The sequence below is a fragment of the Barbus barbus genome (assembly GCF_936440315.1).
Source record: "Barbus barbus genome assembly, chromosome: 49".
Classification (NCBI taxonomy): domain Eukaryota; kingdom Metazoa; phylum Chordata; class Actinopteri; order Cypriniformes; family Cyprinidae; genus Barbus; species Barbus barbus.
Genome location: NC_136727.1, coordinates 18882607 through 18900908, shown reverse-complemented (window position 1 = coordinate 18900908; position 18302 = coordinate 18882607). Strand labels below are relative to the sequence as shown.

At 37.5% G+C, this 18302-nt stretch overlaps 1 protein-coding gene across 1 annotated transcript; it reads left to right on the top strand.

The window, feature by feature from the left end:
* Positions 1 to 12434: 12434 nt before the first annotated feature.
* On the top strand, positions 12435 to 14443 carry LOC306867375 (transcription factor Sox-2). The gene has a single exon (XM_079412988.1). It carries the CDS (start codon positions 12679 to 12681, stop codon positions 13624 to 13626), a length of 948 nt encoding a protein of 315 aa, XP_079269114.1. The 5' UTR covers positions 12435 to 12678; the 3' UTR covers positions 13627 to 14443.
* The last annotated feature ends 3859 nt before the right edge of the window (positions 14444 to 18302 follow it).

The window sequence follows — 18302 nt, the reverse complement described above, 5'->3', positions numbered from 1 at the left end:
CCTGAGAGTTGTATCTTGGCTGTAACAATACAAAAATTATGTTTGTTCACACTGATTTTTTTATCTCACATTTGGTTTGAAAGTCTCTTTAATATCAACATTATTTCTCAGAGACCACAATGAGATTAAATAGAGATCAAATTTAAATATCTTCCTAAGGAAAAGAATCTTACTTGAGATTCAAAAGAGAGCTTGACAATGTCTAAAACTGCACTCTGGTTAAAGACGTCAACCAGGACATTTTATTGCTCAGAAGGTGACTTTCTCAGGAGGTTTGATGGAGTTCTCAGTTGTCTATAGATTTAAGTACATTTGTGTCGGATTTAACTTTCGAAATATCTTAAGATATGGTTTGAAAGTCCTTAAGATATCTTAAGATATTTCTAGAGATTTATCTTTAGAAATTCATACAGTCTTAAAAGTTACTTTACTGGCATTGATGGTTCTTTGAATAACCTTTAAGATCCATGGAATCTTTCCATAACACAAATGCTCTTTATAGTGGAAAAATTGAAGCACTGATGAATTTATAATGAAATCTTTACACTAAGGGGGAAAAAAAGCTTATTTTAAGAACTGTTCACTGAATGGTTCTTTGAGGAACCCAATAAGGTTCTTCTACACTCTTAAAAATAAAGGGTCTTTACTGGAATCTATGGTTCTGTGAAGAAACTTAAACATCCATGGAACCTTTCTATATTGCAAAAGGTACTTTATAATGGAAAAAAATTACAAATAAAAAGTTCTTTAGATTATTAAAATGTTCTTCAAAACTAAGGAAAAATATTTAAATATTTTTGGAGATCCCAAAATGGTTCTTCTATAGCATTCCTGCGAAAACCCAATTTAGGAACCTTTTTTTTTTTTAAAGAATATAGTGCAAGAGTATAAAGCTACATATTTATAATACGGTCTCTCATCTTGCGATTTTTCCATTTTGATCACAGACAGCACAGTTGTCAGAGCACAGTTTGAGAAATCACTGCGACCTCCTCTTAGACTGACCTTTGAAATCACATATTTTAAGATCTGTCTTAGCTCAATATGTCAAGGATTGTCTCGTTTGTGTCTAAATTCTCCTACGGAATTTCAGGAGAAACATTTGTGAAAAAAGGTGATACTTTAGTAAACTGTCTTGCTTGTATGAGCAATTAGTCTGTTGTTTTGTTATATGATAGAAGCAGGATATATTAAAATACATTTAAAAAAAAACCTGGGACCATTGTCATTTGTCAAAACAATTACTTTTGACTACAGATCTGTTAGTGTCTTAAAAAGAAAAATGCTAGTTTTTCTTAGTAAATTCTTCATGTCAATGCACTCTCTCTCCACTGGAGCTGTATTAATGCCATCTATCAGCGCATGAGCAGAGCATTTAACGTGATAAGAGCTGGCAGCGTGATTCATTTGATTCTATTAGCATGTATCAGTGTGGCAGAGTTACATGGCAGCGTTAAACGGAGCAGATGTTAACAGTGGGAGGTGATGGAACAGCTTACACACACACACTCACACACACAGATGCCGCAAACTGTTGCGTGCACTTGTCAGCGTGTGTAAACGCGCGTGAGCTTTATGATGCCATTTAAAGGAGAGTATCGTAACGTAGGCCATTTCCCACAGCAGAGTGGACGCTCCAATGCCTCCATAACTCATGTTGTCTTTGCTTTTCACACACAGGGAAACACTTGGGATTTATCTTCCTGTGAGCTGGTGGTATTTATGGGCTAGTTGTGAAATTCTACAACTACAGTATAAACAAGCGGTAAGGAAAAGCGCAGGATGGAGAAATGCGCGTGGAGTCACGGCTAGTCCGTCTGAGCACAAGACCTCCCTGCAGTTCAGTCATGAAGTGAATGTTACTCAAGGGAGGCGCTCAAGCCTGACTCGATGCTCTGAGTTAATTGTGTTTTTTTTTTTTTTCCTGTATGAAACTTTTAAAAATCCAATTAGGAGCTTGAGTTCATTAAGGAAGCCTATTTGGAGTTTTAGGAACTATACTGTATCTTGAATGTGTCTTAAAAACTGGTGAAGCTTTGAAGTCATTTTATTTTATGATAATAATTATAGCCTTCACGTGAGTTTAGCGTCTGTCACTAAATGCACACCTCCCCAGAGGAGCATTTATTGCTTGGAGGTTGCTCTTTCATTGCTCACAAGACATATAGGGTTCTTAGCATCTTAAATGCTATAAATTCCTTAGGAATAAAATAAAATTACAGTGTTAACAAACCTGTGGGAAAGAACAATTACAATTACTCTTGGACTCTCAATCATCTTTCCTAGGCTTCAGTGGGATTACTGTAAAGGAAGAACAAACTGAGACTTTTCCTTTTACATCTCCTGAGAAAAAATCCAAGTAATCTCACAAATATCTCTTTTAGTTTCAGAAAATTACTCTATATTATCTCAAAGTATGCTATGGTTTGTCTAATGTTTGCCAGTTATTTTTATTTCTAATTGGTTGCTATTTATTGCCCATGAGGTTTCAAGTTTGTCTCAGATGTAATAAATATATTCACGAGAAAACCACATCTATATTGAAATATCTGGGATTTTATTTCAGACTTGGTAAATCTGAGAAAAGTTGGTGATATTGTTGAGATCTTTTCTGAAACTCTAAAATCTCCTTTTTGTGCATTTTGCTTTCCTGCGGGTCTCCTACTCCATTTTCCATAGAAATATATAAGTAAAATACTTGTCACATATATATGTGTTGGACTATATATATATATATATATATATATATATATATATATAGCTACAATTGACTGAAAGTCTGCAAATTGTTGAGATGATGATGTTGTTTCATCTAACCACCCCAACATAAATGTGTTTTCAATGTAATTTAGAACAGCCTAATAGCATCTCCAAAAACTGGCCATTGTCTCTTTTTGTCTGAGATCTAGAAGGGGTGCAACACCACATTGATCTTCCTCTATTCACAAAAGGCCGGTCTTTATTTTTTTGCTGGATTTCCCTTCGCTTGAGAAAAAGTCCACAAGATAGCTGTATTGATCCGGTGCACTGGACAGCCATCAAACCCAGTCTCTGCTCATCTCAGATGGTGGTCCAGAGCCAGTGCCCGTACAGATATCTCCGCACAACCTGCCAGTGCTGGAACACTGTGCGTTTCCTCTACTGGGAACAAGCGGCCCATTCAAACACTTCAACGAGGCCAGAGATTGACTGAATCACATGCTCCCCAAGTCCATTATGATGTATGGAAGCTCTCCAATTAACAGTCTCAGTCTGAGGGGCAGTTTGTAGGAGAATGCATTTTTAGTAAGGTTGTGGACAGGTTTCAGTAAAGCATTGGTAAGTGAAATGCTGAATAAAGATGAGATTTTTATTTATTTTTATCCTGCACTCTTAACAATAGAGGCTTCAATCAGAAGTTCCACAAAGAACTTTTGATTCTCTAGTTTTTTAGTTTTTTTTCAGAAAAAACGTCTGGTGCATTTATGAACCCGAAAGGCAATACTCTAAATCGGAGCAACGCATCATGTGCAGCAAGAGCTTTTTAAATCTTCAAATGACAATACAGGAACTCAAGAACCCTGAGCAACTCAATAACCCAAGAAACCAAATGCTTAGGTATCAATAGGCCATTAGCTGAATAGTGAAGAATAAAATCTTGAACTTTTTTTTTGGAATCAAATTCACTATTTGAAAATCTTTAATAGAAATTTTACTGTTTAAAGAAACAAGGCGGACAAAAGATATAACCAAAGACCAAGAAAAGCCAAGGTGTCGATTGTGTTGAATTTTGCTTTTATGATATGTTCTCTAAGCCAATGTCTTCTAACATTCATAAGCGGAAATGCAAGGGACACCTGCCATCACCCATGTCACCAAAGTCTAAGAGGTATCATCCTGTGGTGTGTCCAGTTTCTCATCTGGATTTGAAACAACTCTTCACACTTAATTACGGAGTATGAGGGAAATGCCTCATTTCTCTTTGTTATAGGCTAAGCTTCCAGTAATCCCAAACAAAAGGTCTGGCTCTGGAAGCTGTAGGATTTTCTAGTGGGATTATAGTCTCATGGATAATGATGTGCAGTCAGCGAAAGCAAAGCTTTATTTGAATTCAAATTGGCCGGTAAACAAAACCCATCGGTATGTCTGCTGTTGGAGTATCTGTCTAGTAAGCACTGTGTCAATGCATCAGCAACCCCATGCAATTTATACGGATCTATTATTGCCGTTACAGTGAGCAAGTGTTCTGTTATCTATCTCTTCATTATATGAGGGTTGCTGGAGCCCTGTTTCCATATGATTCCTCTGTGCTACAGAGCCGTATCTGGCTTTTTGATAGCACCTGTCTCTTGTTTTTGTGTCTATGCACTTTGATTAACAGGCACATGGTTTTATAGAGACTCTGTCAGATGTGTTTGGCAATTTGTTTGGAGCAATTTTTATTTACTTGAAATGTATTTCTTACTACTGCTAAGTCAGCTGCAGTTATTGGTGCTTGAGGCTAGCAAGCTAGCATTGCTACTAGTATTACTTATATTTAGGGTTAAGGATTGTGAACCACTCTATGAAATAAGTAACTTATCCTAAAATGTGTGTTACGGACATAAATGATACCTTGATTTATGTGGTTTCTTGAAGAAACATACTCATCTGGACTTAGTAAAGTCTGGTGGACATTGAAAGAGGCACCTGACATTAAGTGTAGGCTTTTTTTTTTTTTTTTAAATAGAACAGTATGAAAACAACTAGCAACCATCCAGAACACCCTGAAATTGTCCTAAAAACATCAGTAATACCCTAGCAACAACAGTGTCCTGGGAATCACCCAGAAGAACCAAGCTTCATTGCAACAAGTTCAATTAGTTTATATTGGGTTAATTGTTCAAAATGCCCTAGCAACCATCGAGATCACCCTAGATATGTAGATAGCAATTCTTTGTCAAGCATCCAGAATGCTCTAGCATCATTTCGGTAAGTTCAATTGGTTTTCAATGGGTTAGTTGTTCACATCTTAATGTGGCTGTAATGATAGACCAATATGTTACGAACTATCAACCACCCAGAAATCCATGAAAATACCCCAGCAACTGCCGAGATCACCCTAGCAACCACATAGCCATGCCCTGGGAATTATTCAGATCATTCATCATTGAGACAAGTTCAAAAGGTTTCTACTGGGTTAGCTGTTCACACCTTGATGTGGCTTTTTTGATGTAGACCATTATGAAACCAACTAGTAGACACACAGAAGACCCAGAAAAAGTCCCAGCAACTATCAAGATCATCCTAGAAATTACATAGCTATTCCTTGTCAAGAATCCAGAACGCCCTAGCCTTTGGATTTGTATGAATGAATGAATGAATGATGCATTTATATTATTTAAAAAATGCCATAGCAACCATCAAGAACACCCTAGCAGCCAAACAGAAATTCCCTGGCAGATTCTCCAGAACATCCTTGCACCATTACGACAAGTTCGGAAGGTTGTTCACACCTTGATGATGCTCTTTTGATGTAATCAACTAGCAACCACACAGAAGACCCTGAAAATGCCCTAGAAACTATCAAGATCGTCCTAGCAGCCATCAATGCCCTGGCAGCCATCCAGAACATTGTAGCATGATTACAGCAAGTTTCAATGGCTTCCATTGGGTTAGTTGTTCACACCTTGATGGTGCTACATTTGTTGTGTTAAGACAATCAACGGCTATTCAAATATCGCAAACTGCTACTGAAACTGGGTTGCGGATGCCACTCAAGGGAGTTTTTGGTTGTGTGTCAGTGACCTAATCAATACTGGATTGGATTGGTTGGTAAAGTGTCAGACACGGCACTCTATATTTCCAAGTCAGACGCTTTTTAATTGAATTCAACTGGAGCGAGACAAGATAGGTAAATATAAGCCATATGTTCTTTGCACCTTATTTGCTGTAGGTGGTGATTTCGAATAATGTATTTTGTGTTGATCTGGAGGTTGGGCAAACTGTTTTCACTCTTTTGTTTCATGGTCCTGATGATGAGGCAACAAAGTCATTTAATTAAACATTTCAAAAGCAAGAAGACCATGAGGTCCTAAGAGACCTCAGAATACCTAGAAAATTAATATGCACACACAGACCTGCTATTCACTGCTATGGAAATGTCTTTGCAGTCGTGTTGTGAATCTGACCTTTGAGATTTTCCTTAATAAAGGTGTTACAGTTTCCCCCCACTTAGAGCACATACATATAATCAAATGAAGAAGAATTTATGGCTCAAAAGTGTTTCTCTATACTGGTAGCCTGAACCACATCCACAGTCTATGATGTAACTCTGCAGATAACTGCGCCTGCATTTCCTCCTGAACGTATATGAATCTCAAGGCTTTCATCACTTGGTCCTGGCTCGTGTCTTTAACTAAGGAAGTGGCTGTGATGTTTTTGATCCTGTGTTCTCCTGCTGTTAAAACTGTCTTCAGGATGTTTAGTCTATGTGGCAGGTAGATCACACACAGAGAAGTGTTAATCTCAGTGAATTACATATTTTCTGTCATATGAATGTAAAAACATCCCACACAAAACATTACAAGCCTTTAGTTACGCATGTCGAGTTTCAGTTTACTAATTTGGAAGAGTGCTGTCACCATGAAAGCATGGAAACTTTGAAACATGCCACATGAATTAGGACCAATAAACAGTCTTGGGATTTTATTCAGAAAGATAAAGGCATATCTTGAGTGGATCATGATCGGTATAATAAATTACACACACACACACACACACACACACATGTTGGGTTTCCATGTTTTATGGGGACATCCCATAGGCGTAATGGTTTTTATACTGTACAATCTGTATGTGCTATTGCCCTACACCAACCCTACACCTAAACTTAGCCCTCACAGGAAACATGCTGCATTTTTAGATTTTCAAAAAACTTTATGCTGTATGATTTATAAGCTTGTTTCCTCATGGGGACCAAAAAATGTCCCCACAAGATTAAGATTTACTGGTATTACTATCCTTGTGGGGACATTTGGTCCCCAGGACGTGATGAATACCAGGTGCACACACACACACACACACACACACACACACATATATATATAGATAATACATGTTCTATATGTAATATTTCACCTCAAAATCAAAATACATTATTTAAATGTATGCATTTAGCAGATGTGTTTTTTTATTCAAAGCAACTGAAAGTAAATTCAAGTTATATATTTTTATTATAGCCATTTTTAGCAAGTTATATTTTGATTATAGTACATTTAAGAATGCATATGTTTATTTGTTTATTTATTTTACTGTAATTCGCATGAATTCAAGAATTTCTCAGTGCATTTTCACATCAATTTCCAATTTTTCAAATGTAATATATATATATATATATATATATATATATATATATATATATTTTACAAACATACAAACATAAAGTATTATAGATTAATTATAGATGGTATTATAAGCTATAGTATTTATGCATCATGTTAGTATTTGTTTATGCAGTTTTTTTAGTATGTATAAATAAATAAATAAAGCAAACTGAAAAAATCATGTGATTTTGTGGTGAAATGGAACCTGGACATTTTCATATCATGTTTTTTATTTGGTTTGTTTTTACATTTGTACATATAGACAACATTACAAATGCATTTTTATGATCACTTTTATGCCTTAATGAACGATATGTGAACATGGGATCAATGCGGTCTACTCCAGTTTTCTTTTCAGATTAAGCAATTTACGTAACATGGCCACAACACTGAGCTAATTTAATAACATAAATGTTATTATGGTACATTAATAACACATGGGGAGTGTCTAGTCGTCTGGTCCCACTGGAGCTCTGTTCATTCAGCCCTTGAAGAAGTTCACACGGAGGTTCAGTCGGGCTGTGACTGACAGGTCTCGAACCCTGAAACGCTTCCCCTTGATTACAGATTCAGCGGGGCCCAAAAGGAAGAGCGCAGGGGTCTAAAGTGTCATCCTCCCATTAAGCTGGGCTTGTGTAACCATAATGCGCACAAAATAGCAGCGAGAACACACTCTCATGCATATGGAAATGAACAGCCATTCATTCATATATCAGCGATGCAGGCTGACTCCATATGAAACGCATTAGTATTCTATGAATTGCTACGCAGAAGTGAACTACAGCCGATCTGACTGCAGTTCTGTCATTTCCGCCGTTTGTTTTGTCATCGTTTTATGGTTGTTGAAGCATCAGCCCATTATCTGACTTTGATTGTAGCATTAAGATCAGCAAAGCAATCTGTTAATCTTATCAACAATAATAAAGGAGATTTTTCTGTAAAATTATTAATTTTTTGACAAATCATTATAAACCAAAAGATGTTTGACTATCACTGTTCTTGTTTTGTTATTTTATGATTATTATTATTACGGCCTACACGCTATATGCCTGAACCTTTGCAAGCTCATTAGTCAGGGTAGTGTTTTGATTGAAGTCATTATTGCTTTTCTTTTGTAGCAGCACCGTAGAGATTAACACTGAACTGTGTTGTATGAGTAGACAAAGCCTCCACAGTCAGTGCAGTGGATTACTGTCACTATGGAGGTATAGGGAGGACGAGGCGGCCCATAATTCCTATAGAAAGGTAGACAAACACACAGCCGCCAACTAACAACTTTTCCCGTGGAGGCCTTTTGTCTTCCCCCTGTTACTTTATACCCCAGTGCCCTGTCAAAACCCATAAGAGCGCTAACGCAACCAGAGCCAAAGTGTGAAACCGACAGCGAATAAGACCGGGATCCTTGCTTCAAAGCATCATTTTCAATTTGAGCTTCTGTTGTTAGATATTTCAGAGCTTATTAATTAGACATGACAATTGCAAATTCAGCAATGCATTTAAGCACATGCAACCTGTACTGATAAATAGTGGGAACTGTTGTAAAATTTGTCCCTACATACTAATAAAATTTATTTTCTTCTAGAAGAAAAACAGTAATTAGGATTTAATAAATACACAACATTTCTAAACTGATGGAATATGTCATTGTTTTTACACCTGTCAGTATATTATATCATGACTTGATAATGAGTATGAAATAATAATAATAATAACGATTGTTATTATATATTTATTCAAATGTATTTTATCTAGTGGTTTAGTGTTGCTGTTCTTGTGATACATTTATGGAAGCACTGAATGCTCCCTGGCTCTACATGCCATGGCAGTGTATTTTCTGAAGTAAAATCTTTATCAAATAGCCATTCTTTGCGTTTGAAAAAAAGCCAGCCCATTACCTCACGACTGCTTTTGTTGGCCCTTTACAAGAGCGAACAAAAACTGTTATTCAGGAGAAGGCTTTAGATTTTTATTGTTGGTGGAGCTCACAGTGTTATTGTATTAAAAAGAGCCATCTGTGCCAGAAACAATGGCTTCAAATTATCTCTGAATACCCAGTGAAAAAATATAAAGCTTTCTCCTTTCTCATTATGTTTGGTGGGGGTTTTTGTAGACTTGCTATAAGTGACTTTTGTTGTTCTTGATGCATTCTACTTCTTTTTCAATCGGCCCCTTTTCAGATGGTGTGGAGCTGTAGAGGGACTGAGGCGGGTGAGAGCAGCCGCGCAGCGAGCACTCTGAGCGGGCACACTTAGCGAGTGGACGCTGATGGATCACGAGAGCGGCCGCCGGAGGAGAGCGCAGCCGGGAAGAGCGCCTGCTCGCCGGGCGCGTGTGTGAAGATCCTCCCGGGAGGCAGACGGAGCTCTGGATGTGTCAGTCAAACTGAGTGTAAGTAACTCTGGTGTGTGATGCTCGGCGTCTGTACGTGTCTGTCTGCTGGGACAGGATGTTAATTAGAGATTTAAACAACGAGTTGCATGTTTGTTATTTTAAAATATTGGTGATTGACTTAATATACGTTTTTAGGAAGCTGCAGTATTTATTCAAGCTATGTACTTTTTTTTTTTGGTTTGTTTAATATAGATATACGTGTACAGTAGATGTCTACTTCTACTTTTTTTTTGGGGGGGGGGGGGGGGGGGGGGTCAAACGTTTGTATTTCCTGTGTTTTTAATCGCTTTTCATCTTTAAATCGTATGTTATCATAAAGTACAATTAACACACAAAAATGTGTGCTTGTTATCTGCAAAATTGAGTATTTGGATTTTTTTTTTTTTTTTAAAAGGAAATTCTTAAATGAATTATAAAGATGATTGTGATAAACTGTCATGTTAGATTTCAAATGAGGTCAAACCTTTTATGTAGATGAATTGCAAAACTTCCGTTTTTGTTTTAATGTTTAATTTTGTTGGTTTTGTCCGCCGTTGTTTCTGAAATATTATAAGCACCTATATAAATTGGATACCGTTATCGTGTATATATATTAAGCAGTGTTATTTGTCATATTTTGATCTGCAGTCAGTGCGGCCCCTAGTGGAGAAAACTCTCTCTCTCTCTGCTGTTTCTGTTTCTCGCTCTCCCCCTCTTATGCCTACTAATGTGTAGCTCTTAATTTTAGGGCTTAATGCTTGAATAATTATAACTCTCACTTTCAAAGAATGCTTTATGCCATTGCTGTGCTCGTTTCTGTGTACATATATATTTATTGGCATGCACTGAATTTGTTGTGAGATATCGAACGCAAACATATAACGAATAAAACATTTCCTTGTTGCTATTTTCGTTTATTCATTTAGCTTAAAATTAGATATGCATTATTCTGGGGAAATTTCGAAAAACATGCAAACGATTTTTGAACGGTTTCAAATGGGTTTTCATAATGTTGCGATTAATTTTACTTAGCCTATATGTTAGTTTTTACTTATTATTTCTATTTATCATCCTTTATTAGTTTTTTATGTTTATTAATTTTCAGTTGTCGGGCAGTTCTTTATTTCTAAATCACAAGTCCTCAAAACTAGTCAAGTTAGGTTATTATACTGTATTTTGAGTTTAATATGAAGAAACTTGTTTTGTTTTGTTTTTTTCACAAGCTGCTAACTATTTTAGAACTGCGACAATTAACAGTTTAGCCAAAGCGGGAGCCGAGAGATTCCCCGCTGCTCTACACATTTCCATAAGCAGATTAAGGCACTCAAATGCAGATAGAGAGAGAGCAGAATGGCGCATGCTGCAGTGCCATAGTGAGCAAATTCAAGCGTCGGTAATGCAACTTTAAAATGACGCTGAGACTATTTGCTTATTTATGCAGACAACCATCCTTCGAAAATAAATGTCAAAATATTTAAAATAAGCAATAGCCTTATATCTTATTTTGTGTTTGCTTTTTGTAATTAATTTTGTATATGCTAACAATTTATACTTCATGATTTAGTTTTAGATATAAAACACGTATGAAACGATCCTGCCTAAATGTGGTGGGAAATACTTTAAAGCAGCGGTCGTGGGGCTTTTCTTAGTATTAATATCACCACAAGAGGACGCTGTTGAAACATAATAAGATCTGCTTTCGTGCATTGTAAGGGGGGAAAAATGATCCGACGTGTTTTTCCTGACATTAAGCCTGTTTGTAGGCTATATTAGTTCCACTTCTTTCGTCTGGTCGCTTTATTGTCAAATTCTGCAGAAGAATGGTCAACTTTAAATCGTAACTCTTTGGGAAAAGATCTGCTTGCCAAACATGTCTTATTATAAAACAGCCTATTTGTTTTTAACAATTGGATTTGATCAAATTGCATGATTATAAGGCTGTTACGTTGCTGAATGTCAGTCTTCATGGAGTGAATTCTAATAACACAAATCCTTAGATCTCAGATGGTCAGTGTAGTCAGCTTTTGTGCTGCTTTTGTTCACAGTGATGTAATGACAAGAGCCGAAACAAAACTACCTATTTGTGATGATTAATGGCTCTCCGTTTTCTTATTCACATCCAGCTTGAGCCGGTTGAAATGTAGTTCATAAACAGAGAAATCCTGCTGCCACACATTCTATATAACTTCAAGAAATAATAAATAAAATAACACTTTTAAAAAAATAAGTTGTAGCCTAGTACGCAAACGAGCAGTTTTTTATTAAATGTGTTATATGCTAATGATACGAATAACAACCACGAAATGAATAACTTCAATAACAGAAAGAAATATGATTGTGCATCTTTTATTTAACACACTTCCGTAGGCCTAAATGTTTCGTTCACAAGAAATATTGAAACAAAAGCTTGATAGCAGAAGCAGAACGTTCAAATGTATTCCAATGTTCGATTTTAGAATCTTAAAATCGCATGTCCTTGTCATAGAGATTGATTAAAGAGTCATTTGAGTGAAATATTCTCACTTTAGTAAGTTCTTGCTCTGATAACACACACACACACAGCGTTCATTGGTGGCTCGCGCTGCACTGCTGACCGCCCGTAACCCCTCCCCTTTATGCAAATCCAGGAGACACACAGTCTTGGCTGAGGGAGCAGACGCGCTCTGATTGGTCAGCCACAAACCCATTTATATTCGCTGACAGTCGCTCTATGAATGGTTGTCTATTAACTTGTTCAAAAAGTATCAGGAGTTGACAAGGGCTCTGGCGAGGAGGGAAACCGAGTTTGTGTTGATTCTTCAAGACTAAGAAAAGAAGTTTGTGGGCACAACAGGACCTAAGAGCGCTTACCTCCTCAGCAAAGTTACCAGAACTGGTAAGGTAACTTCGCCAGCCTCCACTTTGGACTTTTGGCGTGTTTTTCTATTTACTTCTGGTGGGGAAGACTTTCACGAAATCGCTTTAAATGTACAACATGATGGAAACCGAGCTGAAGCCCCCGGCGCCTCAGCCGAACACGGGGGGCACGGGGAACACCAACTCTTCGGGAAACAACCAGAAAAACAGCCCAGACCGGGTCAAGAGACCCATGAACGCCTTCATGGTGTGGTCGCGGGGCCAAAGGAGAAAAATGGCACAGGAGAACCCCAAAATGCACAATTCGGAAATAAGCAAGCGACTCGGGGCCGAGTGGAAACTTCTGTCCGAGAGCGAGAAGCGGCCGTTCATCGACGAAGCCAAGCGCCTCAGGGCTCTCCACATGAAGGAACACCCGGATTACAAATACAGACCCCGGAGGAAAACCAAGACCCTCATGAAGAAGGACAAGTACACCCTGCCGGGCGGGCTTCTGGCGCCGGGCGGCAACGCCATGGGCGCCGGTGTGGGTGTAGGGGCCGGTTTGGGCGCTGGGGTCAACCAGAGGATGGACAGTTATGCCCACATGAACGGCTGGACCAACGGAGGCTACGGCATGATGCAGGAGCAGCTGGGTTACCCGCAGCACCCGGGACTGAACGCGCACAACACGGCGCAGATGCAGCCCATGCACCGCTACGACATGAGTGCGCTCCAGTACAACTCTATGACCAACTCTCAGACCTACATGAACGGATCGCCCACCTACAGCATGTCCTATTCACAGCAAAGCACGCCGGGAATGACGCTGGGCTCCATGGGCTCGGTGGTCAAGTCCGAGTCCAGCTCGAGTCCGCCGGTGGTCACGTCGTCCTCTCACTCCCGCGCCGGACAGTGTCAAACGGGGGACCTGCGGGACATGATCAGTATGTACCTGCCTGGCGCGGAGGTCCAGGATCAGAGTGCCCAGAGCAGACTGCACATGTCCCAACACTACCAGAGCGCACCGGTGCCCGGCACAACGATTAACGGCACGATTCCCTTATCGCATATGTAAATTAACTTTTCTACACTGCTGGACTCCTTTGGACTATTTTTGTACAGAACACTTTGGGGTGGGAAAAGTTGTATAGAGCTCAAGGAAAGAACACAAACGTTTGCTTTCTATTTAAAAAAAAAAAAAAATGGAACGGTAGGAACTCCACAGTTTTTCGTTCTGTTGTTCTTTTCTTTCTTTTCTTTTCTGTTCTGTTCTGTTCTGTTCATTTTTTTATTATTATTATTATTCCAGAAGGTGTAAGAGATTTGGAAAGCTGAAACGGGGGAGAGTGAATCAAATGTTTTATTATTGCAATGGACTTTTGTACAGTATTTATCAAAGACGCATAATAACAACCAGATGTAATGTTTGTAAACAGCGGGAAGTTACATTTTTATAAAAGACAAAATGATGACACAACTAATGGTTAATTCAGTATATGCTTTAAAATCCTTCTGCAAACGCTGAAATGAAAGAACGGGATAAAAAGAGTTTCTCTATTATTATTATTAAGTTCTAAATGAGAGAACAAACAGAGGCACTCTCGCAGGTTAGGTTATTTTATTTGAATATTTTCGGTCTCCCACTCCTCATCTGTTAGGTATATGAAGTTTGTGTTCTTTATTTTCTCATGGTTTGTAAATTTTCTGTACATTTTCTGTGATATTTTAAGTTTTTATTTTAAAAACTTTCATTTTTCGTAGTTGTAAAATGTGGCCTGTACGCAGTTGCCAACGCTCCATGTATATATTTGAACTAATAACATCATTATAACAATTACAATCTGAGTTTTTTCAATATGCAGTTTGAAATGAATAAATTTTTGAAATTTGGATATTTGAAATTGTTTCTGGTTTTGATTTTATTTTAACATGTTGGGTTGCTATATGAATCTGATGTTTGGTTTTCTTATCTAATTATCCCAGTTATGCATTCCAAATGACTTGTCATTTAGTAAATCATTTAATATGCATTTACAATCTCTAACTGAAACAAAATTTGACATAAACATTGCATTAATTTGTCTGAATAAGATGACACACAGAAACATGGGTGCAGCTCTTCTAAAGTAAGTATAATGGAACAACTGCATGTGCAGAACTGCATTATGACAGTGTGTTTATGGTGTTTGATTCAAACACATGAAATGTTAGATGTTATTTAAATTTAGTAAGCATTAAGTTAACACCGTCTCTATTTTTTAGTGGAAACGAGGACTGTGAGCGACACCACAGCGTTTAAGTTTCTTGCCTGTAAATCTCTGCTCTGCTTGGGGAGATAAAACGGCCCAAATGAAATGAAGACGCACGTCAAGGTAGTCACTTCAACTTCTCATTAGCTATTTTTATGAGTGCAAATATTTAATGCACAGTCTGTTTTTTTTTTTTTTTTGTGCGCGCAGATTTTTTTAAGGTGAAGATTCATTACAAAAAAGTAGCTTTTTATCAATTTTCTATAATTTAGTAAAGCAAGTAATATTATTATAAAATAATAAATAACATTTACCTCGTTGTGTGTTAGCCTGTAAATAATACGCATGATATTATATCTTATAATTTTGTAATATTGTATTTTTAAAATATGTTCTCAAATGAGAACATTAGATACATATTGATTTTTTTATTTAACAACAACAACAAAAAACGCTTGCAGTATGACAAGGTCGCTGAAATTACTTTTGACGTTATGCAGAATGAAAAACAAAGCGTTATGCACTTCACATGCCCACTGGCTTTGCGTTTACATTAACATTAATGTATTAAAATACTGGTTTAGTGCTGGAAACAGTTAGATCCGCAGGGCACAGAGAACATGCTGCTGGTGTTTTTCCGTGCTGTTTGTCAGCCAGTGTCGCTCAATTGAAATCAAACTGAAGATAAGATTATGGAGGTGTGTGGATGTATGGAGTTTAAAATCGGAGGTGTGTTGGAATATTTTGCTGCTCTGTGGTGGTAGATTAGTGCTGTTTCTTGCCAAGGCGCAGAGGCATCTATTACAGAGGGTCTCGGGGGAGAAGGGCTCACATTAAGCGCTAAATGAATATTTGACGAGGGCTCATTCCGACAAACGTGTCCCTGCCGGACTCTCAAAGGGTCAGGGAGCACTACTTGAATCCATTATTTATACAAGCGGAGGAATTGGTCGTAATGGCCGAATCTGTTTGATAAAGTGGGAATTTAAGACTGGATGTGAGTGGACTGAACACGCATCTCGGAGCCTTCCTTGTTGAAGTGTATTAATAGTTCAGTATCTAAATAAAGTGTTTGCTGAAATGTTCGTTCGGTGGTGGTTTGAGGTTCTTTACACCTGGACTTAAAAAAAAAAAAAAAAAAAAAAAGAGAGTTCTTGTGTAACCCCCCAAAATATCTATTTAACCCCAGAAGGATTGTGCTATTGCAGAACAACAATCTGCCTCTGTTTAGTTATTTTCCTAAGAGTGACAGCTGAAAAATAGGCCTAGTGACTTACCAAAAAATGTATCATAGACTTTTGATGCTAGACATATGCACTCATGCACTGAGGTTTTGTACAAATTTGGGGGGAGGGATGTATTTAACTGCCCCGGTGTTTGGGCTTATGTTGATACCTAATATAAGACAATTCGAATTATTATCGAAATCATCAGATTTTAAGCATTTTAGGGTCTTTATGAAAAAAATTGTTTTAGCTGCCATGCATGTGGATAGCCTGGTTATATAACGAATCGGCACAAAAACCTTTTTTGCTCAGAATTTGAAAGTCATGGAAAGTGTTTTTGTTGAATTGCACGTTTGTGGGATACATGGGATGTTGTAGAGCAGCAGATATCTGTGGAGCAACAGGTGATAAGCGCTGGAGGACTTTACTCCAAACTCTCTTGTTAGAGGAACCTTCCCACAGAAAGCTGAATAAAGCGAGATCTTCAGCCTGGGGTTATGGCTGAAATCTGATTTTTTTTTAGGATTTCATCTCAGATTACAGAAACAGAGACCCTTGTTTTATACTTAGAAATATTTGTTTTTCCATTTAGGCCTAAAAAAGCAACTTAACTAACTCATCCTTCAAAATACAATTCATAATAATTTGGCTCGGCAAAACAAGTCTTGACGATGCCAATTTCAGTATAATATGAGTAAATATTAGTTGAATTGAGGATTATAGATATGTTTTACCGATGGAAACAGCCAAAGAATTAACCTCAAATGTTATACGGCTATGCTGCCTACTAATAACTATGATAATAAAATGATAAATGTGTTTATAGTATTGTATCTATTATTGATATTATCATATAAGCTTGTTAAACATTAATTCATGTTATTAAAATGTAACATCACCTATTCTTCATAAAAGTTGTTATTAATGCTATATTATCATCATGTTAGCAAATCATTATTAACGTTAACAATTAATAGCTTTAAGATTATTTTTCAGGTTATTCACATTTTAATTCTATAAAGATATAATTTAGGTCTACTTCTGCTGTAAACATCAATGCGTAGCTTGTGAGTCTTTGTGTCTGTAATTTGCTGTCTGCTGGCGCTGATAGTAAATGGGTGGAGAAAGGCGCAAACTATTTGGAGAAAGTAATAAGTTGTTTCTTGTGGCGGTTTTTGCGGGAGGGGGCCAGCGATGGAGGGGGACCGAGCATTGTGAGATGGGCTGAATTGAGAACTGTCAGAGATGTCTCTCATTGGGTGAATGATCCAGTGCAGGTGCAGGGAAACAGGGGGATGGGGGTCTCAATAAGACCACACACTGTCAGCCAGCACCACATCAGTTTCGCTCCTCGGCCGGACCGAACCGAGCCTGACAAAAGCCTACCCCAGTTTTGATGTATTTCATTTATTTTCTGGAGTCCAACAAGTGCGATTAAATGACTAATGTGAATGCAGTTTTTTTTTTTTTTGCCGTCATTGTTTGTTCGTGGTGATTTAATAAATTATGTTAAATCGAGCAACCAAGATAGAATTGCTGTATTTCCTATAGCTATTATTTGTGTGTGCGCGTGTTTATTGTTTAGGAAGGGTTTTGAAATCGAAGGGATTCAAATAAAACTCTTGTTTAATATCACTGTACAGTCTGTCATAATTCTACCCAAGATCCCGTGGAAGGCTTTGGCACTCAACTCCAATTCAACCAAATTCTGACAACTGCTTGTCATCATGTTCACGCATGCCAGTGTTTTTTTAATTTTTTTCTTCTTCTTCTTTGTTGTGCAAAGTTATTTTTTAGTAAGATCCGTCTTGTTTGCAAATGGAAAACTTGCTTTCTCTCAATAATATTCATGAAATAACACTCTTTATCCCATACCATACTGTACAAAGATATTAGTAAAGTGCACACTCCTTTTTTATTGTTTGCATGCAATTATATCTTCATATATTTAATTGCGTGTATTGTCTGGTGCTTGTTTGTGCTACATTTATCAAACCTGGAAAATGATTTTGATGGCGTCTTCAACATAGCCTACACTATTTGTTTTGTTACAAATTTGAGCTGATTAATGGCAGGACAACCGTGGATAATTGGTCCTTTTTAGACATCAATGTAAACCATCATCTCCTTATTAATAACTCTGGATTGCATCCCACAGATATAAAGAATAATGCAGGCCAGATCGTTTTCATATGTCTCAATGAAGCTTGCATGTGGTCACTTGTTCTTATTTGTAATGATCTTGTTCACATATATGCGAGACTCAAAAATATTAA

Coding starts and splice junctions, on each gene's coding strand:
- LOC306867375 (XM_079412988.1), top strand. CDS start 12,679: ATGTACAACATGATGGAAACCGAGCTGAAGCCCCCGGCGCCTCAGCCG.